The sequence below is a fragment of the Micromys minutus genome, assembly GCF_963924665.1.
Source record: "Micromys minutus genome assembly, chromosome: 4".
NCBI classification, from domain to species: Eukaryota; Metazoa; Chordata; class Mammalia; order Rodentia; family Muridae; genus Micromys; species Micromys minutus.
The window spans coordinates 29455025-29481093 of record NC_137973.1 but is presented as its reverse complement, the minus strand read 5'-3'; the positions used below and the strand labels follow the sequence as shown (position 1 = coordinate 29481093).

The following is a 26069-nucleotide window of genomic DNA, read 5'->3' as shown; positions in this document are numbered from 1 at the left end:
AAATTCTGCTAATCTAATGAAATATCTGGGCTAGCTTTTATACCTGGTGTATGGGAGAGGGTGGTTTGGGGAAAGGACAAAGGGAAGAAGTACTGAAGTGGTGACAAATGCCTTCGAACCTTATCAGTTAGATTAATAGACTGCTGATCACATTATTCCTGAGAAGCCAGTTCTATGGCAAAGAAACAAAACTCTAACTGGCTTTATCATGAATCATCTTTATTTCTATGTAGTGGAGTAAGAATAAGTCTGATTTGGGTAGAGAGTGGACCCATTTTTGCCATATTCTCTGATAAAAGAATAGCATATGGGCAATGTTATACTGCCCATTATCCAGCTTGGGAACCCTCAAAATGTATGGAATTGGCATAAAACAGACTTTTTGATCAATGGAATCAAACTGAAGACCCAGACATAAATCCACACAAATATCAGTATTGAATTTTGGTTTCAAAATGCCAGAAATACATATTGAATCTCTTTAACAAATGGTGCAGGTAAAACTAAATGATTGTATGTACACTGTAAAAAAAGAAAAAAAAAAAAAAAAAAAAAAGAAAGAAAGAAAAAGGAAGTCGGGAATAGCACTGGAGAAGCCTTTCTGAGCAGAACATTGATAACGATAACATAAAGACCAACATTTAGTAAGTGGGACCTCATGAGACTGAAAAACTTCTGTAAGGAAAAAACACTGTCATTTGGACGAAGAAGCAGCTTAGAAAATGAGAAAAGATTTTACCAATTCTACATCTGACTGAGGGCTAATATCTAAAATGTATTTTTTTACATAAAAAACCTGATAACTGGTTATTTCTTTACTGGTGAAAAGAGATGATTCAATCCAGAGTAGAATATATTAAAATCAGGGTTACTGGGAAGTTTCTGTCAGGCTCCAAGTTCACTGGCACAAAGAAAGGAGGCCAGGGATGTTGACATTGATAGGGGTAGGTAAGGAGAAGGAATGGGCACATGTGCCAGAAGGAGAAAGAGGAAGGAGAGGAAGGGGAATAGAGACGGGGGAGGGAGAGAGGGAAAGGAGAGTGCTCAATAATATCTGATATATATATAGCCCCTGGGGAAAGGGCAGCCTATTCCTTGGGCTGGTAAATACAAGGTTCCAGTCCTGTATGTTAGGTAGTGACTGAGGGATGCTGGAAGAACCTGGGCCGGGTTTGTTTTCTATGTAAAATATACACTTCAGTTCTTTTCCTCAGAATCTGAAAGCAAACAATATAAAAAACAAAACAAAACAACCCCTGGATTCTGGTATCGGCCTGAGCCCAGAGCTGAACCAGTGCCAGAGCAATCTGGACTCAGACCCCACTGATAGAAAGCCAATCTCACAGGAGTGCTGACACATTTGAGAGCCAAGGTGAGACCACCACTGCTCAAATTTCTGGCCCAAGAGGAACATACCCCCCCCCCCCCCCGCCTGGCCCAGAGCCTTCAGGACACAGGAACCAAGAAGCAGTATGGGACAGGATCTTTCTGCTTTAAGTCTGTACCCTGTGCAGACCCTGTGCCACAGCTCTCTTTACCCAGACCGTCTGGGAGGTTGCTATCCCCCAGTAGTGTTGATACACAGGCTTACTTGAGGGTCAAGCCACTGTCAGAATCAGCAAGAGCAGCTAACAGCAGAAGTAAGCAGATGGCTAGAGGCAAGAACAAGTTCCTAATCAACAGAAACCAAGTTCAAAGGGCAGAACTCAGTTCTGCAACCACAGCAAGTCCTCGATATCCCAACCCACCAGAGAAAGCAAGATATTGATTTAAAATCACAACTCATAATGGTGTTAGAGGAGGTTAAGAAGGTCATAAATAACTCCCTTAAAGAAATACAAGACAACACAAGGAAACAAGTAGAAGCCCTTAAAGAGAAAACACAAAAATAAACCAAACAGGTGAAGGAATTGAACAAAACTACCCAAAATCTAAAAATGGAAATAGAAACAATAAAGAAAACAAAGAGACAACACTGGAGATAGAAAATCTAGGAAACAGATCAGGAGTCATAGATGTAAACATCACCAACAGAATACAAGAGACCAAAGTGAGCATCTCAGGGTCAGAAGATACCATAGGAAACATTGACACAACAGCTCGAGGCACTGATGCTGTGGGCAAGATACAAGCAAAAAGTTTGAACCTCGTGATCCCCTTCCCTGCACCCAGCCATGATTCTCAGGTGGGCAGAGATGTGGGCAGCACCTAACAGCTGGTACAGAACCCATCCCTCAAATCCCTGCCTAGTCACAGCATCTTCTGACCATGGGCAACAGCCAAGTCTGAAAGAAGAGTCTCAGCACTAGTTCAATACTTTTGATCCAGACTATCTTGTTGCATTCAATATTTGCATGTAAAGGTGTTTGGGAAAGATGTAGATAGTTACATACTCTGTTGACACTCTGCCACTATGACAAGTGAATATAAGATGGGGAGCTGGAAAATATGGAGGAACAGTGCTGTAATTATATGGGGGAGAGAGGCAGAACTGCAAATGGGATGGAGGTGACAGTTATGAGTAAAGGCTGTGTTGGGTGGGGAACATGTGTGCCCTAAACAAAGGCACCTAAGTTGGCAAAGGAAACACTACCCCAGTTCAAATCACATGGTCTTCGTACACTGAAAGTGGCAGACAACCATAAAATAGTAGCAGCCATTTAAAATCTGTCCATCAAAAAAATAAAATAAAAAATAGAGAGAAGGGCCAGATGTTTTTCACGCAAAATTCTACCAGCCATTTCAAGAGGAGTTACTGCCTATACTCCTTAAATTACTTCACAAAATAAAAACAGAAGGAACTTTGCCAAATTTATTTTGTGAAATTACAGTTGCACTGATTCCCAAACCACAGTTCAGTTTCATTTATGGACTCTGATGCAAAAATACACATTCAATAATTGCAAACAGATTTTAAGAAAACATTAAAGCGATCATTTACAACAAAAAATAGGTTTTGTCTCACTATGTGTAGAAATGCTTCAATATAAAAAATAAAAAAATATAAGTGTCCACATAAACCAACTGAAAGAGAAAAACAAACAAGAAGGAAAACAAAACAATCATTCAAATGAGTCCAGGCAACGTCTTTAAAACGGCATTCCTTCTTGTGAGACTGGGCACAGGTGGTATACCTAAATATATTTATGGTAGTATAGAACAAGCCCATAGTCAACATCAAATTAAATGGGAAAAAGTCAAAACTCTTGTACAGAACCCAATAGCAAGTCATGATTTCTCACTCTCTTAAAAATATTAAATGAAACTATTAAAGTCTTAGAGCATTAAAACAGCTCCCAATCAACAGGATAAATACTAGAAAGCTGGAAGAAAAAATATTTAATTTAAACAATACACATAAGTTGGGTGAAAAATTATATATCTACATTAGTACACATGTTTGATCATCTATTCTGCTCAGTCCAATGCAGAGAAATTTCTCCAAAAAGGCTCAGCTGGGCTGTGCTTCAGGCAAGTTGAATACCAGTTTCTAAGGCATTAGACATCAGGGTAAATGTCAAGGAGAGTGTTGCAGATTTCAGTGCTGCCCTTCCTTCATCCACCATATTAACGTATCACAGGTGTTTTAGCCTGAGACACCATACTGCCTTTCCCACTGTAAATGTTCTAGCCATACCACTGTCTAACCAGAAGTCACTGGTAACAACAGTGGTTGTTGCTGTTGGAAGACAGGTGTAGGTCATGTCTGTCCAGCTCTGAAAATCACTTTAGTTGTTTTAGTTACAATTATAATTAAACTCTCTGGGTAGAAGACACTGAGTGGAATGCTTGAGCCACCAAGTGAGGATGTGACTTTGAAATTATCTTCCACGCCAAGGTCTCAGAGACCTCAGATTCATGAAGTGCAATGAAATCCAGGGTCTGAGTCTTCAGGTGCTCTGTTCTGTGGAGGTGAGCCAGGATGAGAATATGTGCAGCATTCTCCACAGAGAGGTTCCTGCAGAGGACATCCTCACACATGACCTTCAAGCCCTCCAGTCCATACTTGTCAGCAGCAGCTAGCACACCAACTGCCATGGAGTGGCTATAAAGGTGTGGTGCCACCTTCCCTGTGTAAATGAAGCCCATTATCTCCTTGAAGACTCCGGGATCCAGATCATGGATCTCAAAATGGTTCTTTATGCTCTCCTCCATTTCATGTTCAAACATGGCTCTGAAGACTGGAGAGCGAGCTGCTAGGATGGCCTTGTGAGCCCTGAATTCCTGCCCAGCTACCAGCAGGCAGCAGTCTGTGAGAAGGGACTTCTCCCATAGCTCCCCTAGGGCATCTGTCAACATGTGCCTTGGATCCTTGATTGCAGGTGCCCTGTTCTGTCCAGGCATGCTAACAGAGGCTCCTACTATGCTCAACTGGCAGCAGAGGGTGAGCCGGTCTTCAGGAAGAAGACAATGTTGATGGGAGAGAAGAAAGTCTCGAAGTATAAACTTATCGAATCCCCCAGTTTCATATTGCAGAAACCTCATGGTACCGGGGCTCTTCATTGTTTGACATTTCTCTCCTTTGGCATTTATGATCCAGAACTGGAACTTTCCCCAAACTGGACTCTCTGGACAGCTGAGCAGTACCACGTAAACTGACAGATAATCTTTGCTTTCTACATCAATCCCATTTGGGTGCACTCTCAAACACCATCCCAGTTCCTTACCATTGACCTCTAATGAGAACACTGGGCTTGTAATCTTTTTCTGAATTCCCTCCATGCAAAAGGAAAAGTTGGTAATGTTCCACTCATAGCAGAATTTCAGAACATTGATATGTGTATAGCCCCAGCTCATGACTTCCAGGTCCTCAAACATTTCTTCTTGAGGTTCTTTGGAGGTTAAAGTTGATCTGAAAGAAGAACTAGAAGTTATTTACTCTTCATCTTAAAGGATACAATTACAAGTACACTTTAGATGTTAGTTTCAATTTCTTCTAAATTGCCCCCTCTATGATCTTGGATACTTGTATTTTCCTGCAATTTTCTTTCTAGGTTTCAACATTTGTTCTTCTAAAAACAATACAGGTTCATAGTGACTGTTAAAACTCTCTGTCTGTCTCTCTATGTTTCTCTCTGTTTCTCTGTCTCTCTCACTTTCTCTCTCTTCTCTCTCTCTCTCTCTCTCTCTCTCTCTCTCTCTCTCTCTCTCTCTCTCTCTCTCGTGTGTGTGTGTATGTGTATATATAATCTATAAACTATATACTAATCAATAAAAATTTCTATTCTACACTCTGGCTGGTCCCAGAGTTGAAGGGATGACTCAGCGCTGACCTTCCAGGCCACCCCTCCCACCTTCACCATGTCTGGTTCTAACCAACATATCCTGGCTCTCATTTCAGAAAACACAGAAGTTATTATATCATACTTTGAATGAGCTTGAAAATTGTTATACATTCTAATTTAAGTATATTGTATTATTTAGGGATTTGTAAAGAAAATCCAGAATAAATTCCTCTATATTAGTAGAAAGTGGATATTTGGGAAAAAAATACATAAGAATGAGATCCAGCTAATCCAACAATGGCAAAAGTCAGTACTCACTTAGTCAACAAGTTTTAAGGCTCAGATGTTTCTAAGTATATATATGGGAATTCTGAAGAAGTAGGCTCTAATGTTAGTGAAGAAATATGCTTGCTAGTAAGATGAAAGCAAACAGGCAAAGACACAAAGCTTCCTTCTATGTGTTTATATAAACTTCTAGCAGAAGGTGTGGCCCAGTTGAAGGTGTCCAGGGATGTAGATTAAAGGTGTATGTTTTTCTGCCTCAAGACTCAGGTGTATATTTTTCCACCTGAAGAGTCTGTATGAACAGGATCTATCTACTTCAACTTAAGCAGAAAAAAAAAAGAGTAAAAGTTATCAATCCAGTTTTTGGCTTTCCTTAGTTCTGGAGGTAACTCAGATCAGGATAAGAGAAATGGGGTTAGGGGGCTGGAGAGATGGCTCAGTGGTTAGAGCACTGACTGCTCTTCCATAGATCCTGAGTTCCATTCCCAGCAATCACATGGTGGCTCACAACCATCTGTAATGGGATCTTATGGTCTGTCTGAAAATAGCTACAGTATACTCACATAAAATAAATAAATAAATCTTAAAAAAAGAAAGACATCACTAGGCTATGTTTACTGTGGTCAAACATCCATAAAAGAAGGGATCAAGACAATCTCTGCACATCTATTCTTTACCTTTGTGCTGCACTTACACTAAGGTGTGGCCCAGTTAAGGGTGTGTCTTCTAGTCTCAAATCTGGATTAAAGGTGTGTTTTCCTGCCCCAAGACTCAGATTAAAGGCGTGTGTTTTTCTACCCAAAGAGTCTATATTTGAACTGGACATACTTACTACAACTTAAGCCAAAAAAAAATTTTTTAAATCTTGCACTAGTTTTGTAAGTTACCTAAGTCCACAGGTAGACCAGACAGGAAGAATATCTATCAGCAGTGCGCTTTGCTTACTGGGGTCAATCTTCCATAAATGAAGGGACCTTGTCAATCTTTGTATGGTGATTATTCATCTTTGTGCTGCTCTTGCACTGATTCCTGCCATAAAACATGATCAGGGAGGGAGTGTTGTCCTTAACTTTTGAGAAGTCTTAGTGTTTACAAAATGGAGGGCAGTTAGAAGAGCTCCTATATGGTAGGCAGGATGCAGAGCCCCAAACCTCTGAATGTGGCTTTCTTCTTTCAGTAGTGTTGTTCCATTCAGACCCACAGACCTTGTGATGACTTCTCCCAATTTGGTTACTAGTCTTGTACTTCTCCCTCAGAAATTGTTCTTGGAAACCTGTTTTCAGAGTCACTTATGGGTGTGTTTTAAGAATATCCTAAATGCTTCTTAATTCAACCACTTTAGTTGTCAGGATTCACCATATCAGTACCTCATAGTCTGCATCCTCCACTGGTGAGTTCTGTCCTCTGCAGACTTGGAACTCCTATGCTTGTTCTGCTGGGGCTGAAAAGAGAGAAAAGTGGCTGTTTTCCAATGGCTGCAGCATATATTCAACAGATATCAATGATTAAGCTTTTGTTATTACTGCCCTTATGTAAAATAAGTGTAGAACTCTGCCTGTATCTCTCATCTATTCAGTTTGTGTGTTAGATATATAGTCTAAAGGACACAATAGTCCTCACAGAGATTCAATTAACTCAGCCACTACCAGCTTTCTTATAAGTCTGGCTCCAAAGGTGCTTATTCCTCAGGATAAATCAAGTGTTTCTGATTTTTGATTCATCCCTTTAACTTATTGATACTATCAGAATAAGTGACTCTTCATCATGTTCTTTTAGGTCAAGAATCAACAAATGGGACCTCATAAAGTTACAAAGCTCTGTAAGGAAAAGGACACTGTCAATAGGACAAAGTGGCAACAAACAGATTTTTACCAATCCTACATCCAACAGTGGGTTAATATTCAATATATACACAGAACCTAGATGTTAGATAGCAGAGAACCAAATAACCCTATTAAAAATTGGGTACAGAGCTAAACAAAGAATTCTCAACTAAGGAAAACTGAATGGCTGAGAAGTCTCAAAATGTTCAACATCCTTAGTCATTAGGGAAATGCAAATCAAACCAACCCCTAGATTTCACCTCCCCACAGTCAGAATGGCTAAGATAAAAAACTCACATGACAGTAGACGCTGGGAGGATGTCATAAAAGATGATTACTATTTCAGTGAGCTTGTGATTACAAGCTAGTCCAACTACTGTGGAAACCAGTCCAATGATTTCTCAGAAAATTGGACATAGTACTATCTCAGGACTCAGGTATGCCACTCCCCGGTTTATACCCAAAAGATGTTCCAACATACAACAAGGGCACATGCTCCACTGTGTTCATAGTTCCCTTATTTATAATAGCCAGAATCTGGAAAGAACTGAGATGTCCTTCAACATAGGAATGGATACAGAATATATGGTACATTTGCACAGTATGATACTACTTAGCTATTATAAAAAAATGACTTCATAAAATTCTTAGGCAAGGGATGAATTAGAAAATATCCAGAATTTGGCAACCCAATCACAAAAGAACACATATGCTATGCACTTAGTGATATGTGGCCATTAGTTCCAAATCTCTGAATACCCAGGATACAGTTCATAGACCGGATGAAACTAAAGAATAAGGAAGACTAAAGTGTGTATGTATGCTTCAGTCCTTCTTAGAAGTGGAAACAAAATACTCAAAAGAATAAATAGTGAGATAAATGTGGATGCGAGACTGAAGGGAAGGCCACCCAGAGAATGCCTTACGAGGGTATCCATCCTATATATAGACACCAAATCCAGATGCTAAGGCTGATTCCAAGTGCTTTTGAGCAGGAGTCTTATATGGCTGTTTCCTGGAAGGGTCTTCCAGAGCCTGACAAACACAGTTGTGGATTCTTACAGCCAACCATTGGACTGAGAACAGTGTCCCCTATATAGGAGTTAGAGAAAAGATTGGAGAAGCTGAAAGGGTTTGCAGTCTACAGTGAGAACAACACTATCAAAAAACAAGATCCTTGACCCCACCCCGAGCTCCTAGTGACTATATAAGCAGCCAAAGAGCACATATGGAGGAACCCAAGGCTCCATCCACATACATAACCAAGGTTGTCCTTGTCTGACATCAATGGGAGGAGAGGTTCTTTGCCTGTTAAAGGCCTGATGTCTCAGTGAAGCAGAGGGATACAATAGGTTTCTGGAGAGGAAACTGGGAACAGGGATAACATTGAAATGTAAATATAAAATATCTATTAAAAATAGAATGTAGACATTTGAGAATAGCAACCAGGCTGAGTTCTAGCTAATATAACAATTGCAAAAGTCAGTACTTACTTAGTCCACAAAGTTTGAGCTCTCAGCTGTTCTTCAGTATATACTGGAATCCTGTAGATGTAGGTTCTAATGCCAGTGAAGAAATGTACTTGCTAGTAAGATGAGAACAAACAGGCAAGAATACAAAGCACTTCCTTCTTCTATGTGCTTATATAGTCCTCCAGCAGAAGGTGTGACAGAGTTAATAGTGTGTCCTCTAGTCAAGATCTAGATTAAAGGTGTGTGTCTTTCGGCTTTAAGACTCAGATTATAGGTGTATGCTTTCCTAACCAAAGTTTGTATTTAAACTGGATCTATCTACTTCATCTTAAGTGCAAAAAAAAAAAAAAAAAAAAAAAAAAAAAAAAAAAGGAAAGAAAAATGAAAAAAAAGCCCTGCCCTGCAGTTGAGCTGGTCTTAAACTGATTCCTGCCATAATCAGAGAAGGAGTGTTTTCTTGGCAGTCTGAGTGTTCACAAAATGGAGGGCAGGTAGAAGAACTCCCGTTACATGTCCAGTTTATATATCAAGTCTAATGGTCTATGTCTTTTTATTGAGGAATTGAGTCTGTTGCTAAGAGATATTCAGGAATAGTGATTGGTTTTTCTTGTTATTTTGTTGTTAGAGGTAGAATTATGTTTGTGTGCTTTTCTTCTTTTGGGTTCATTGCAAGAAAATTATTTTCTTTTTTGCCCCTAGGCTGAAGTTTTCTTCCCTGTTATGGAGTTTTCCTACTATTATCTTTTGTAGGGATGGATTTGTGGACAGGTCCTGTGTAAATTTGGTTTTAACCTGGATTATCTTGGCTTCTCCATCTATGGTAATTGAGAGTTTTGCTGGATATAGTAACCTAGGCTGGCTTTGGGGTTTTTGGTGTCTGTATGACATCTGTTCAGCATCTTCTAGCTTTATAGTCTCTATTGAGAAGTGTGGTGCAATTCTGATCAGTTATCCTTTATATGTTACTTGTTCTTTATCTCTTCCTGCTTTTAGTATTCTTTCATTGTTTTGAATATTTGGCGTTTTGACTGGTATTTGTCAGGAGAAATTTATTTTTGGCTCCAATCTATTTGAAGTTCTTTAGGCTTTATATGTATATGATCATCATTAGGTTAGGGAAGATTTCTTCAAAATGCTGTGAAAGATACTGGGCTTTTAGTTGGCATTCTGAACATGGAAGGGAGAGATTGTAGGAACATTGTCAAAAGAATGGCATGTGGTGAGCAATACCTTAGAGAGTCATTATAAAGGCTCCAGAAACAAAGCAAAGGCCTTTTTACCTCAAGTGCATTGCATTCTCTAGGTTGTTCTTCATGTTTATTTTTGGTATATGTAAGCACATAGCTATAGAACCTGATCTGGTTAAAGGGTATACTTAGTCCTGTTCTTAGTGTGCCCTGAATCTGCCTATGACCTTATTCTTTCTTTTATGTATTCCCAAATACAATTATACTATGTGCCTCCCAATTGTGTTTAAATTGATCTAGTCTGAGAATGTTCTGGGAAAAGGCTGCTCTGTAGTATTTAGTATATGAGTTCTGGTGTTTATTTACATGTTTTCTGATCATTTGTTTCTGGATTCATACTATCTTCCAAGGATCATTTCTTCTTTTGTTTCGTTCTTGTATAACAATACAGTGCACCAGAAATTGATGTAACCCACACATAGAATGAACTCACTTGAAAGTGGATATTAGATGTAAAGCATAGGATAATCATACGTCAGAGCCACAGCCTTAATACCAAGGAGATCTCAAGTGTTGAATACAAGCATCATTCCAGAAAGAGACAGGAGAAGAGACTTTCTGGGGCCTGGTTTAATGTGGAAATTAATAACGCAAAGTGAGGAAATGTATTGGAAGAAGAGAGTAGGAGGAGAGAGATCAGTGGGATTCACAATCATTTTAGTGGTGAGAAAGAAATCCTGGGCAGTGGAAACTCCATGGAATCTACAGAGTTAAGCCTAGCAATGATCCTGAGCAGAGATATGAAACCTGAACTAGCCATCTTCTGTAGCAAGGTAGGGCTTCTAATAGAGGGATTAGAACACCAACCCAGACCAAACAAAACCCTTAAACCTACAATCTATCCCACATGGAAGGTGTCCTAGGGTAATAATGACACAGAAATTGTGAGAATCAAAAACATGTGAGTGACTGGTACAACCTGAGACCCATGCCTCAAGCAGGAACCCATTCCTGGATCTGCCTGAAGGGACAGGGACTAGAGGATAGAGAGTCCAGAGACCTATGTTAGAACCAAAAACAACTGGGAAACAAGTAAATGGAGTGATTACTAATGGTTTTCAGCCACATTTACAGATAGGAGCCCAGCACATACATCACCAGAGAAGCTTCATCCAGCAATGGATAGGAGCAAATGATGAGACCTACAAGCAACCAAATATTAGGCAGAAGTCAGAGAATCCTGCAAAGCCTGGAGGAAGGATTTTGGGAGGTAGATGTGTCAAGGATACCACAAGTACAGAGCTCACGGAATCAACTCACCTAACCTAGACCCATGGAAGCTCACAGAGCCTAAATGGACAATCAGAGAACTAGCATGGGTTCAGACTCTAGGCCATATGCATATATGTTATGGTTGAGTAGCTTGGTGTTCTGAGTGGAATTCCTAACAGTGGGAGAAGGGCCTGTCTTTGTTGTGGATTGCTGTTTGTATGTTCTGCCCCCTCAAAAGCACATTCAGGTACAGTCAAGTGATTTCTTAAGACTAGAGGCTGTGATTGGGCAGTGGAAATAGTGAGCAGAGCTGAATATTTTAGAGATGGGACAGACAGAGATGGAGAGGGAGAGATGAGATAGGGGGTTGAGAGAAGGTGGAGGAAAAGGTTGGACCAGAACCATTTGGCCTAAAAAAGCCAAGGGAAGTATGACTATATTAGAAGGACAATAGAGTAATGTAGGGAACATTTGCCCCATCTAGGTTTGCAGTGTGTATCTGAGTCAGTTGAGTTTTGAGTTCTTTGTGCAGGTCTTTTGAGAGTTGAGGTTTTACTGTTATCAATCTGGCTGATAAATTATAAGCCTCTGGAGTTTTCATTTTTATGGGGTTACCAGAACAGGTAGCATTGGCAAACAGCTTTCTACTAGCTAGCCAATGAGTGCAGTTTTTCTGGAAAAATCTGGGCATTTTTAGAACCTTGCTAGCCACACAAACCGTGGGGTGGGTGAGACCACAGTTAGCAAGTATCTTAGTCAGTGATTCTATTTGTGTACAAACATCACAATGAAAATCAGGTTGGGGAGAAAAGTGTTTATTCAGCTTACACTTCTACATTGCTATTTATCACCAAAGGAAGTGAGGATTGGAACTCAGGCAGGTCAGGAAACAGGAGCAGACGCAGAGGCCATGGCGAGATGTTGCTTACCCATTTGCTTCCTCTGGCTTGTTCAGTTTGCTTTCTTAAAAAACCCAAGTCTACCAGCCCAGTGTTGGCACCACCCACAATGAGCTGGGTCCTCCTTTGATCATTACTTGAGAAAATTCTTTACAGCTGGATCTCATGAAGATCTTTCCTCACCTGAGGCTCTTTCTCTGTGATAACTCCAGCTTGTGTCAAGTTGACACACAAAACCAGCCAGTACAGATGAGTAACCGGACATGGCATGGATTGTTTTCTATAATTACAAGATACATTTCTCTGACTCTTTGGGCTGCTTTTGGGACCTCTTCCCCTCAACAGGGTTGCTTTGCCCTGCCTTAGTACATGAACATGGGCCAGTCTTATTGTAACTCATTATGTTTGGTAGACATCCTGGTGAGGCCTGTTCTCTTCTGAACAGGAGCAAAGCAGTGGACAATGAAGAGGGAGTATTGGGGGTGGGGAAGCAACTTGGATGAAAGCAGGAAGGAAAACCTGCTGTTGGATGACATATATAAGATAAAAAAATTTTTAAAAGTGAAAATACCATTGAAAATACATTCATGTTTTAACAGACTTCTCACAAGAACACCCTACAACATTCCTGGAGGCTCAATAGAATTTCCAGAGACTACACTTTAAGACAATAAGGTCCTGAGCCCCTAAGGGCAAGGTAGAGGGCAATGGTCAAGGAATTCCAGAGGGTACTCAACTTGAGAAAAAGATTGCCAAGATTTCCCTTCTCCAGTTTGTTCCCAAAACAGTGAGGAGGAGGCTGACATCTCCACCCCAAAAGGAAACTGTTATTGCATATTTGATCATACTTTGAACACCCAAATTGTGTTGCTTACTGTAAAAAAAAAAAAAAACCTTTTTAGTTGTGGAGTGGCTCAGCTTTGGCACACACCTTTAATCACTCTGGCTGGAATACAGGCAAACTCTTACTACACACCTTTAATTCCAAACACTGAAGGTAAAGTTAGTATATAGAATAAAGTACCAGTGTACAGAGAGAGTGAAAAATCAGAGAAGGATTAGACAGGAAAGAATATGCCCAACTGTTATGAAAAGAGGGCAAAGAGAAGCTATTTAAGAGATCAGGGCAGTGAGAAAAGGAGAGAAGCCAGTTTTGCTGGGATAGGGAAATGGAGAGAGGTTGAGGAGAGAGCAGGAGAGACACAGGTAAAGAAAGAACAAGACAGAGAGTGGGAAGACAGAAGATTCAAACATATTGTCAAAGTTAGTATGAGACTAAGTGAGCAATTCAAGGGGAACTGTGAAGAGCCAGACCGAATTAGATACAGTGGAGAGGAGTTTTGAGCCAGATTAAATTAGGCAGCCAGAGACGAGAAAGAACCAGAAGGTGATGGGTTTAATTAGCTGTGAGTATCAGAAGCTGAGAACATTCTAAGCCTAACATGATTTGACTCAGGCTAGAACCTTCCAGAACTAGTCCTGAGTCAGTAGACCAATGGAGAAAGCCTCAAAGAAAATAATTAGTTCATGCAAATAAAACTTTCTTTTACAGAGAAATATTTGAAAGTTGCCCGGAGGTAATTATGGCTAAGGCATCTTCAGTTCAGACATCAGTGTCCAGAAACTGAAAGATATCAGATTTCCTTCTGTCCAGGAGTCTGGATGTGTGTGGTCACCAGTAGTTGTCTGTGTAGTATCACTGTTTCTCTGTGTCACTGTCTCTCTCTCTCTCTCTCTCTCTCTCTCTCTCTCTCTCTCTCTCCCTCCCTCCCTCCCTCCCTCCCTCTCCCTCCCTCCCTCCCTCCCTCCCTCTCCCTCCCTCTCTCTCTCTCTCTCTCTCTCTCTCTCTCTCTCTCTCTCTCTCTCTCTCTCCTCTCTCTCTCTCTCTCCCTCTCCCTCTCTCTCTGTGTATGTCTCTATCTATCTATCTATCTATCTATCATTTATCTATCTATCTATATATATATATATATATCTGCATTTGTCAGTCTGGCTTTTATTAATGACTACTTGCTTTCTTAGGTATAAGGATGCTTCCTTCCTCTGGTGTGGTACAGAATTCTTTTGACTCCGGAAGATCACCCATGAAATCACTCCTCCCTTCCACCTCCCTGAAAAACACAAAAAACAAACAAACAAACAAAAAAAAAAAAACCAAAAAAAAAACTTTACAGCTGTTCCCCTCTATACAGAGAGTTCATGAGCTAAGCCTATAATTCCTGCCCAGGGGGATCTCAGTTCTCCTGATGCAACTTCCACCCTACAGAAGCCTGCTCCTATCAAGGCCACAAAAGAACCAGATACAGACTCACTGATGCTCATAGTTTGCAATACATCTAGCAGAGGAATCAAAATCAATTGATTGATTTATTCAATAATGAGTGATAAGCCAAATTGGACCAAACATGCAGGAAAGGTAAGAGCTGCTGATCTGATATTATTGCTGTGATTTTTCTGTGTCCTCTAGGCTCTGAGGTCTCTCTAAACATGAGAACCTGGTGAGGTGAGAGATGTAGGCAGAGCTTTACATGTCACTTTACATAAGAACAGACATCACAAACCCCACTCTCTGATATCTGTTGATTATATGCTGCAGCCCTTGGGAGTAAGAATACTCTCTCCCTATTCAGGACTAGCAGAGCAAGGGCTGCAGTTTCAAGTCTGAAGAGGATTTCCAAAGAGGATTTCCTGAGAGGGAAATACAGTACAAGATCACCAACCAAATTGGGAGAAGTCATCCCAAGGTCTGTGGGTGTAATTGGAATAACACAGGAAAGAAGAAAGCCACCTTCACAGGTTTGGGGCTCTGCTTCCTGTCCATCACATAGGAGTTCTTCAACTGGCCCTTCATTTTGTGATCACCCACACTTCTGACAAGTTAAGGAAAACACATCTCTCCCTATGATGTTTGAGGCAGGAATTAGTGTAAGACCAGCGCAAGGGTTAATAGTAGCTGTGCAGAGAATGACATGATCCCTTCATTTATGGAAGACTGACCACAGTAAGCCAAATACACTGATGAAGGCTACCCCTATTCCCATGTGGACTACCTCCAGTACTAATAAAGTCCAATACTGGAAGGCATACTTCTATATTTAAAAAAAATTGCTTACGTTCAGGTAGATAGATCCTGCTCATACAGACTCTCCAGGTGGAAAAACACACTCCTTTAATCTGGGTATCAAGGCAGAAAAACACAAACCTTTAATCCATATCCTGAGACTAGAAGACACACCTACAACTGGGCCATATCTTCTGCTGGAGGCCTTTATAAACATATGGAAGAAGGAAGCTTTGTGTCTTTGCCTGCTTGCTCTCAGCTTATTAGGAAGCTCATTTCTTCACTGGCATTAGAAACTACTTCTTCAGGATTGCGGTATATACTAAAGAACTCCTGAGACTTCAAACCTTGTGGACTAAGTAAGTACTGGCTTTTGTCATTGTTGGATTAGCTGGACCTCATTCTTCAGTTTAACTTTATATATTCTCTCTCTCTCTCTCTCTCTCTCTCTCTCTCTCTCTCTCTCTCTCTCTCTCTCTCTCTCTTTCTCTCTCTCTCACTTGATGTATATAGATAGATAGGGAGGAAGTTATTCTTATGTTCATTATAGGACCTTGACTAATATAATTTATATGAAATCAGAATGTGTAACCTTTTCTAAGCTCATTCAAAGTTAGATAGAGCTTTGTACATGTACTTAGTATAGCTTTAGTATATAATCGAGGTTTTTAGAGCATAAGAAAAAAAGAAGGGGAGATGGTTAGGGAAGAGTAGAAGTAGAGAGAAGTAGAGGCAGAGAAAAAGTTGGCAAGAGATAGATATATAGAGAGATAGACATACAGACTGACAGACAGAGAGAGAGAGAGAGAGAGAGAGAGAGAGAGAGAGGAGACGAGAATCAGAGTTGTTGGCCAAGAACACTGGGAGAAGGGGGGAGAGTGGGAAAAGGAGTGAGGGAGAAATGGGTTATAGAGTCAGGGAGAGTAAGAGAAATGAAGAGATTAATAGAGTGAGAAGGGGCAAAAATCCCCTTTTATAGTGAGTCAGGCCTACCAGGCTGTTGCCAGGTGTAGCCTAGAAGGAATGGTAATATTTCCTAATCTTGGATTAATTTGTAATAAAAGGAAATATTAGACAGAGACATTGGTGGGGCAGGAATAGGTTCATCATGATGTTTAGCTGCTTCCTGCAGATATAGGGAAAATGTGTCTGTTGCAGTAAATATTAAATAAAAACAAGTTTATCTATCGGCCCTGATGTCTCACTCCTCAGGCCTGACCCTGATATGGAGCCTCACGTAGACCATCCAAGCCACCACCTGGATCTCACTCTGTTCCCACAACTCCTGTCCCTTGGCCGTTTCCTACTGCATGTTCTCTGCCTCAGTCCCGGTGTTTCTCTGTCCCAAAATCCCACACAACTCTACAGCCTGATAGCTTTTCATACATGTTTATATGTTCAACACTCAATCCACAAACCCTCTACACAACAAGATTACACCAAATAGACAAAGATATAAACTGCCTTTCTATATGAGATACTAGACTTATAAAATCCTTAATATTTATAGCTATTTAATGTCAATTAACATCACCTGGGTCTAGCTGGTCCTTGGGAAACTGCATGTTGCCAAGACCTTCACCCTCCATCCTGTGACCTTCTCTGACCTCACAGCCCTCACTCTTGCCCCGCCCAGGCACTGGCTTTCCTTTATTTTACTAATTAAAATGGGAAGTTCAGGTGGAGTCAATGTGACTAGGCAGCCCTTCTTTGGGAAGCAGAATTAACATTAAAATACCAACAGCTTCAAGACAATCTACAAGTGTCTTTGGGAAATTGAAGAAAATGTGGATGGAATGTTGTTCAGTCTTAAGAGAATTGGCTGTTTCCTTGCCATCCAGCAATTGCAGTACAATCTGTATTTAGAAGAGGCAGGGTGAGTTGAAGACTCTGTGTCCGAATGTAGACTGGAGCCCTCGGTTTGCTTCTCTGGAGGTGTCAGAAGTTTGATAGTATGCATAGAAATCTCACTAGTTACCATAAGCATAAAGTACATGTAGAACTGAATGTAACATGGAAACACTCAGAGGTTTTTGGTGTGTATAGATTAAACATAGTGATTTTTGAATACCAAAAATTGCCACTAGACTATATTCTTAGCTCTTGGAGTATAAATGATTTAAGATCCAGGTGTACTACACTCTGAGAAGGTGCTAGACACTTTACTTTTCTCCTAAGAAGGACTGAGGCTTTCACTTTTTGCCCTTTAATTTTGTTGAGCAATATATGGCCTATGCGTTGTGTCTGGGCTATTCAGTGCTTTCTGGGGCTAGTATCCAATTTTCAGTGACTGCATATTTTGTCTGTTCTTTTGTGACTGGGTTACCTCACTCAGGATGATATTCTATAGATGCATCCACTTTCCTGGGAATTTCATAAAGTCATTGTTTCTAATAGCGGAGTAGTACTCCATTGTGTAAATATATCACATTTTTTTTAATTGAAGAACTTTATTTTAAAAAAACATAGATAAATGCACAAATTTTAAGCATTTTTGCATAAATGCATACAAACACATTTTTGTCATCGCATGGCTTTTTTTTTTAATAAGGTTTGATATTGTGCATTAAGATCTTACTAGTTACAATGAACATAAAGTACGTGTAAAACTGGATGTAACCTGGAATTAGTCAAGGTTTTCTTGGTGTGTAAGGAGTAAACATAATGTTTTTTTCTTTTCTTTCTCTCTCTCTCTCTTTTTTTTTTTTTTTTTGAACTTCACACAGTCTGTGGGTTGTTTCCGGGGTGTTCAGAGCTTTCTGGGATTAATATCCAGTTATCAGTGACTGCATATTATGTCTGTTCTTTTGTGACTGGGTTATCACACTCAGGATGATATTCTTTAGATACATCCATTTTCTTAAGAATTTCATAAAGTCATTGTTTCTGATAGTTGAGTAGTAATCCACTGTGTAAATGTACCACAATTTTTGTATCCATTCATCTACTGGTGGATATCTGGGTTCTTTTCAGGTTCTGGCTGTTATAAATAGAGCTGCTATAATCATTGAGGTGCATATGTCTTTGTTGTATGTTGGAGCTTTACTGGGGCATAGGCCCAGAAGTGGAATAACTGGGTCTTCAGGTAGTACTATATCCAGTTTTCTGAGGAATCGCCAGACTGATTTCCAGAGTGGTTGTATTAGTTTGCAACCCCACCAACAGTGGAGAAGTGTTCCTCTTTCTCCACTTCCTCGCCAGCATCTGCTTTCATCTGAATTTTTGATCTTGGCCAATCTGACTGGTGTGAGGTGGAATCTCAGGGTTGTTTTGATTTGCATTTCCCTGATTGCTAATGATGTCAAGCATGTCCTTAGATGCTTCTTAGCCATTCGATATTTCTCGATTGAGAACGTTTTGTTTAGCTCTGTAACCCATTTTTTAATAGGGTTGTTTGATTCTCTGGTGTCTACCTACTTGAGTTCTTTGTATACCTTGGATATTATGCCTTTATCTGATGTGGGGTTGGTAAAGATCTTCTCCCACTCTATTGGCTGCCATTTTGTTTTTCTGACAGAGTTCTTAGCCTTACAGAAACTTTGCAGTCTCATTTAGTCCCATTTCTCGATCCTTGGTCTTACAGCACCTGCCATTGGTGTTCTGCTCAGGAAGCTTTCCCCTGTTCCCTATGTGTACTAAGGTTTACCCGACATTCTCATCTAATTGAGTCAGTGTACCTGGTTTAATGTGGAGATCTTTGATCCACTTGCAGTTGAGCTTTGTACAAAGAGATAAGAAAGAGTCTATTTTCACTCTTCTGCATGATGTGTGCCAGTTGGACCAACACCATTTGTTGAATAGGCTGTCCTTTTTCTATTGAATGTTTACAGCTACTTTGTCAAAAATCAGGTGACCATATATGTGAGGGCTCATTTCTGGATCTTCTATTTTATTCCATTGATCCACGTGCCTATTTTTGTACCAGTACCATGCAATTTTTAGCACATTTGCCTTGTAATATAGCTTGAGGTTGGGTATAGTGATTCCCCAGATATTTTCTTGTTGTTGAGGATGGATTTCACTAATCTAGGTATTTTGTTATTCTAGATCAAATTATCCATTGCTCTTTCCAACTCTATGAAGAATTGGGTTGGTGTTTTGATAGGGATTTGACTGAATCTGTAGATTGCTTTTAGCAAGATGACCATTTTTACAATGTTGATTCTTCTAATCTATGAGCATGGAGATCTTTCCATATTCTGAGATCTTCCTCGATTTCCTTCTTCAGAGATTTGAAGTTCTTGTCATACAGCTACTTCACTTGCTTAGATAGAGTCACACCAAGGTATTTCATATTATTTGTGACTATTGTGAAGTGTATCTTTTCCCTAATTTCTTTCTTTGCATGTTTGTCCTCTGAGTAGAAGGCTACTGATTTGTTTGAGTTAATTTTATACCCAGTCACTTTGCTGAAGTTGTTTTTCATCTGTAGGAGTAGTCTGGTGGAATTTTTGAGGTCACTTAAGTATACAAACATGTCATTTCCAAATAGTGATATTTTTACTTCATTCTTTCTAATTTGTATTACTTTTATATCCTTTTTCTCTCTAATTGCTCTGTCCAGGACTTCCAGTACAATGATGAATAGGTAGGGTGAGAGTTGGCAGCCTTGTTTCATCCCTGATTTTAGTGGTAATGCTTCAAGTTTCCCACTGTTAAGTTTGATGTTATCTATTTGTTTGCTGCATATTGCGTTTATTATGTTTCGGTATGGGCCTTGGATTGCTGTTCTTTTCAAGACTTTTAACATGAAGGGGAGTTGAATTTTGTCAAATGCTTTTCAGCATCTAGTGAGATGACCATGTGGTTTTTTTCTTTGAGTTTGTTTATATGGTATATTACATTGATGGATTTCTGTATATTAAAACATCCCTGCATCCCAGGGATGAAGCCTACTTGATCATGGTTAGTGACTGTATTGATGTGTTCTTGGACTTGGTTTGCAAGAATTTTGTTGAGTATTGCATCAGTGTTCATAAGTGAGATTGATCTGAAGTTCTCTTTCCTTGTGGGGTTTTTGTTGAAGAACAGCTCAACCTTCTGTGAGCAGTGCACATGCAAGGCTGAGTAAGAGAGCAAGACCTTTGGCGAACAGAGGTGGAATAAGAGCCAGGGCCTGCTTCTGTGCTCTGTCTGCACCTCTACTCTAGAACAAGAGGGTTTGGGCCCCAAGGACTGAGTATGGCTGGGAGCCAGAAAGAAAGGGGTACATCAGAGAGAGGAGGCTAGAGTCAGTCACAGGGAAAATGGCAAGAGAAGGATAGCCCTGTTTCTCAGTGGTTATCATACCACACTCTAGGCAGTATGTCCCTGTTCCTATGTGAGGGAGGGAGAGCAAAAAAATAAAGGGGTAAGAGAAGGAGGCTGTGATAGTGGAGCCTACGTAGAAATATTGCCATTCTTCTGGAAGGATGGAGAGAGAATTTTAAAATTCTCTATTTTTCAAGTGTCTTTAAATATCCATATAGAGTTATTGCCTAGTGGATATTGAGGCCAAAATTAGCATTAGAATTTAGATTCTTTTTGAGTGGGAGGCATCCCAGTAGGAAATCTGGGAGTGACTGTAAAGACATACTCTGTCTAGGTTAGAGTAGAAGTAATAAATTACCTCTATCAGCATGCTGTGTATAAATTAATAACTAGAAAACAGAAGGGCCAGATCACCAAGTGGTCAAGCAGGGAACTAGGGTGTTGTGAACTCAGGCCAGTTTGTAGTATGCAGAACGGTTTACCCACATCACTGGTTTCAAAGCAGTGAGAAAAGGAAATGAGGAAGAGGATAGAGGAAAATCTCATTCAAGGGAAATGTCCTAAAGAAAAGTCATCAAGGAGTTCATTCATAAAGACTGAATGTCCTTTAGCACGAGGACACAACAGGATGGCTGCAAACTAATTACCCCTCACTTGGGACCAGGGGATATTTTCTCTGACCAGTGTGGGAGAAGGAGCTTACCAATTTGCTGGGTAATAGCAGGATAGGGCTAGGGAGCAATCTGTTCCCTAGAGTTGTTTGTTAGAGGCATTTTGTGATGAGGGTGGCAGTGGTACTCTGGTGGGTCCATGCAGAAGTATCCTGTCTCTCTGAGATACCAACCATAGGACTGTTTTAGTATAGAATAGAGTTAAATTAGAGCATGGAAAGGGGAGATGAGCAGGGATGAGAAATGTGGAGAGAGAGAGTGAGAAGGAGAGAGTTTTAACATGATTTAGCAGCCACAAAAGACTTACACAGTTTTCTCTAAAACTAATATTGAAGTCATTAGAAATTTTAGACAGACAAGTTTTCAACATGATGGAATTGCCAATTTAAGAGAAGGTAAAATTTAAATCTAAAATTATCTATAATCGTATCTTATAGGGTAAAGAGTAAATAAATTTGAGTTCTTCCTTTCAGGTTCCATTCTTTCATCCAAGGTACCTCAAGCAGAAATGTCAGGGGACCGGGAAGCCAAGAGCTGGGACTACAGACAGAGTAGCAACCGGAAATTCTGCTATAGATGGACCATTAGCAACTACTCTTTTCTTGTTGAAGGAATGTCGGAATATATTACAAGTCCAGTGTTCTCATCAGACGCTGAAGACAAAGTGAAATGGTGTTTGAAACTATACCCAGATGGGCTTGATGAAGAAAGCAAAGGTTACCTGTCACTTCACCTGATCTCGATCAGATGTGAAAAGAGCACAGTTTCAGCAAAGGTTCAAATTTGTATCTTAGATGCAAAGGGGGAAACATGCAATGTTGCAGAGACCTCAGGATTCTATAATGTCTTGCCTAACCAAGCCTTTGGATTTAACAAGTTCATCCTTAGAGATTTCCTCTTGTCTCAAACCCATTCACTATTACTGGATGACAGACTTACCCTCCTCTGCAAGGTGAGCATGGTCCAAGACTCCTTAAGGGTTTCTGGACAGAACATAAGACTTGCAATCCATAATCCAAGGTGCACAATGGCAGATGACCTAGGGGAGCTGTGGGAGAATTCCCTCTTCACAGACTGCTGCCTGGTGGTAGCTGAGCAGGAATTCAGGGCTCACAAGGCCATCCTAGCTGCTCGCTCTCCAGTGTTCAGAGCCATGTTTGAACATGAAATGGAGGAGAGTGTAAAGTACCGTGTTGAGATCCATGACCTGGATCCCCAAGTCTTCAAGGAGATGACAGGCTTCATTTACACAGGGAAGGCACCACACCTCCACAGCCACTCCATGGCTACTAAATTGCTGGCTGCTGCTGACAAGTATGGCCTGGAGGGCTTGAAGTTCATTTGTGAGGATGCCCTCTGCAGGAAACTCTCGGTAGATAATGCTGCACACACTCTCATCCTGGCTGACCTCCGTAGCATGGAACGCCTGAAGACTCAGACCCTGGATTTCATTACACTTCATGCTTCTGAGGTTTCTGATACCCTGGGGTGGAAGTCAATGGTAGAGTCCCATCCCCACTTGCTGGCTCAAGCATTCCACTCTCTGGCTTCTACAAAGAGTGTTTTCTGGACCCTCCCTTTAAAACAACTTAAGTGGTCTTTAAGACCTGGTCAGCTATGACCTATGTCTGTCTTCCAAATAACAACCAGTATTGTTCCCAGTGACTCCTGGTTAGATGGAGTGACTGCTGAAGCATTTATACTGGAGCATAAGGGAGGGGATCAAGGTGGCTCCGGGCTCACAATAGCTCTAAATAACTTGGAGTTGTGGGTGGGGGAGGGAGCAGCACTGGAGTCTGGTACATTCTACCTGACATATACCATATTGATGTTATTGTTTGACTTTTGTCTCCTGTCTTGTAATCTGGGATTCAACGTAGGTACTGGCCTGAGTGCATAGCTCAGATGGGCTTCTTCTTAGAAACCTGTCTACATTGAACTCAGTAGAACAGATGACTAGGGGCTGAGAGAAAGAAGAAATCAAACATGAATATTTAGTTTTAAGGATGGGGAAAGAAGACCTTTTGTACCCAAAAAACTGAGTTTGGTGGTATGAATATGCTTGGCCCATTGAGTATTAGGGCCAAGTATTAGGTAGTATTAGGAGGTATGGCCTATTGGAGTAGGTGTGGTTTTGATGGAGGAAGTGTCCCATTGTGGATGTGGGCTTTAATACTGCTATGCTAGCTCCCTGGAAAACAATTTTCAACCAGAGGACTTAGTATGAAGACATAGAACTCTCAGCACTCCTGTACCATGCCTTCTTGGGTTTTCCATGTTCCAGCCTTGATGATAATGGACTGAATTTCTGAACCTGTAAGTCAGCACCAATTAAATGTTGTCCTTTTAAGAGTTGTCCTAGTCAAGGTGTTTGTTCACAGTATTAAAACCATAATTAACACAATGGCCAATATCAGCTTGACAAATCAATATCCTAATAAAATATAATATGCATATAAACATTGATATCTGTTTATTGATTTCATTGGTATTTGCCTTCAGAGGAATCAATTTTGTCTATCCAGGTTTTGGTCTGGATGAGTGGGTTGTAGGGTCTTGGGAGGAAGTATATACAGCAGGTATGAAAGTCAGCTAGTTTAGTGTAACTGTAGGGGTAGGTTTAATAGCTGGAGTAGGGGTGAGTGTTTTTTGTGGGAGGGAAGGGAAAAGGGAGGAAGTGCTAGACTCGGGAAAATTGCCTTCCAAGCTTATTAGATTAGTAAACCACTGATGGCATGTATCCAGAGAAACCAGTTCTCTGGCAAGGAAACAGAACCCTAACTGGCTTTTCTGTGACTTATTTTTGTCTCTGTCCAGTTGACTAAGCACAAGGCTGATTTAGGTGACCCCATTGCTACCTTGCTCTCTGATAGAAGTCCAGGGTAAGGATAACGCCCTACTTTCCATTATCTGGCTTAAAACCCACAAAACAGCATGAAATAGGCTTAAAAGCTGACTTTTTTGATCAAGGGAATCAATTTGAAGATCCAGACAAACACTCAAACAAGTATCAAGAATGTTTGTTTGGCTAAAAGCTAGAAATATGCAATGGACAATACATAGACTCTTTAACAAAATGTTGCTGGTGAAAATGGATGGCTACATGTATAAATATGCAAATATATCCATACCTATTACCCTGCACACATGAAACTCCATAAGGATCAAATACTTCAAATTAAAATCAGACAAACTGAAAAAACAAAAAGTGGAGGATAGCCTTGAACTCATTGGCACTGGAGAAGATATACTGAACAGAACATAGATAGTATTACCACTAAGATCAACATTTAGTAAGTGGGCCCTCATGAGACTGAAAAAATTTTGTAAGGCAAATGACACTGTCATTTGGACAAAGTTACAAAACGGGAAAAGATTCTATATCTGAGAGATGGTTAATATCAAAAATGTAGTTTTTAAATAAACATGGTGTAGGTTAGTTCTCTGCTGGAGAAATGAGCCAATTCAAGTCAGATTAGATGTAAATGGCAGGCTCATTGGGAAGCCACTCTCTGAATGGTTAGCTTATTGGCCACAAGGCAGGAAGCAAGGGAAGTTCCCATGAATGAGGGATGGAGGATGAAAAAGCACATACTCTAAGGGAGGGAGGGAGAGACAGAGAGAGGGGGGGGGGGAGCACAAATGTCTGGGTTATACAGGAAAGAGCTCTTCTGGAGGAATGGCAGCCTAAGATCTGGCTCCACAACCAGGATCTTTATATTTATTTATTTATTTTAGATGTCAGCTCATACAATAGAATTCAACTTGGTGAAAGGATATGCTGAGTCCTGTTCCCAGGGTTCCGTGAATTTGCTTATGGCCTTGTGCTTTTCTTTCATGTATTCTCAGATATAATCTATACTATGTGCCTGCCAATTGTGTTTAAATTCAGGTAGTCAGAGAACACTCTGGGAAAAGGCTGCTCTGTTAATAACTAGTATATAAGTTCTGGTTTTTATTTACATATTTTCTAATCATGTGTTTCTGGATTCAAACAGCCATCCATGGATCATTACTCCCTTTGTTACATTCATATATGACAGTACTCTGGTACTAAAATAAAGTTGTATAGAGCATTAGATTGTAGTCCAACACATTCTTTAAAATCCTTATTTCCCAAGACTCTCAGACAAATCTGCATAGTTCAACAACAACAACAAAAGACAAGGAAGAGGAATAATATCAGAGGAGAAGGAAGAAACTGTCTCCCAATATCTAAAGTCAGAACCAGAGTTCTGTCTCAAGAGAGAATGAATTATTCCCCCCCTTTATTCAAACTAGATACTTTTCTCATATAATATGTCCTGATATTTTCATCTCCCTCTCATTCTCCTCACCTTGATCTTTTTCCATACCTACTCCTGTTCTGTCTCTTATAAGCAAGGAACAGGCTTCTAGGAGATAACAAAATAATATAGAAGTTGAATGTGGGGAAAAACACATCATATTGAAGTTGGAACAGGAAACAAGAGTTCCAAGAGGAGAAAAGCCAGCAAAAGAATCAGGGTCCCACTTGTTCTGACACCCAGGGTTTTTATAAGATGCTAAAGGTTATAATAAATGCGCAGAGGTGCTGGCCCAGTTGAGACCTGTGTTGGCTGTTTCAGTCTCAGTGAGCTCCTATGCACCTTTCCTACTCAACTGAGAGGGTCTTGTTGTACTGCTGTCCTCCATCCCCTCTTACTCCTGCACTCCTACAACCTTTTCTTCTGCAGGTGTCACTCATATCGGAGGAAGGGAACTTGATGGAGACACCCTTATAGTCTTAGTGTCTCTGTCTTTCTGTCTCTTGGTCTCTCTCTAATGTCTGATTGTGTGTCTCTGCATATATTCCCACCTGCTGCTGTAAGAAGCTTTTCTTAGATGACTAAATATTATACTCATCTATGAGTAGAACAGAGTGTCATTAGGTTGGTCTTATTGA

General features: G+C 40.3%; 2 protein-coding genes across 2 annotated transcripts; one reads left to right on the top strand and one right to left on the bottom strand.

Moving 5' to 3' along the window:
* Positions 1-3753: 3753 nt before the first annotated feature.
* LOC308420032 (TD and POZ domain-containing protein 1-like) lies at positions 3754-4818 on the bottom strand (the record flags this gene model as incomplete). The annotated part of the gene is made up of 1 exon (XM_080915989.1): positions 3754-4818. One exon carries the CDS (start codon positions 4816-4818, stop codon positions 3754-3756), a length of 1065 nt encoding a protein of 354 aa, XP_080772115.1.
* Positions 4819-21653: 16835 nt separating this feature from the next.
* On the top strand, positions 21654-22766 carry LOC308420031 (TD and POZ domain-containing protein 4-like; the record flags this gene model as incomplete). The annotated part of the gene is made up of 1 exon (XM_080915988.1): positions 21654-22766. The coding sequence occupies one exon, from the start codon at positions 21654-21656 to the stop codon at positions 22764-22766; it is 1113 nt and encodes a 370-aa protein (XP_080772114.1).
* Positions 22767-26069: the final 3303 nt, after the last annotated feature.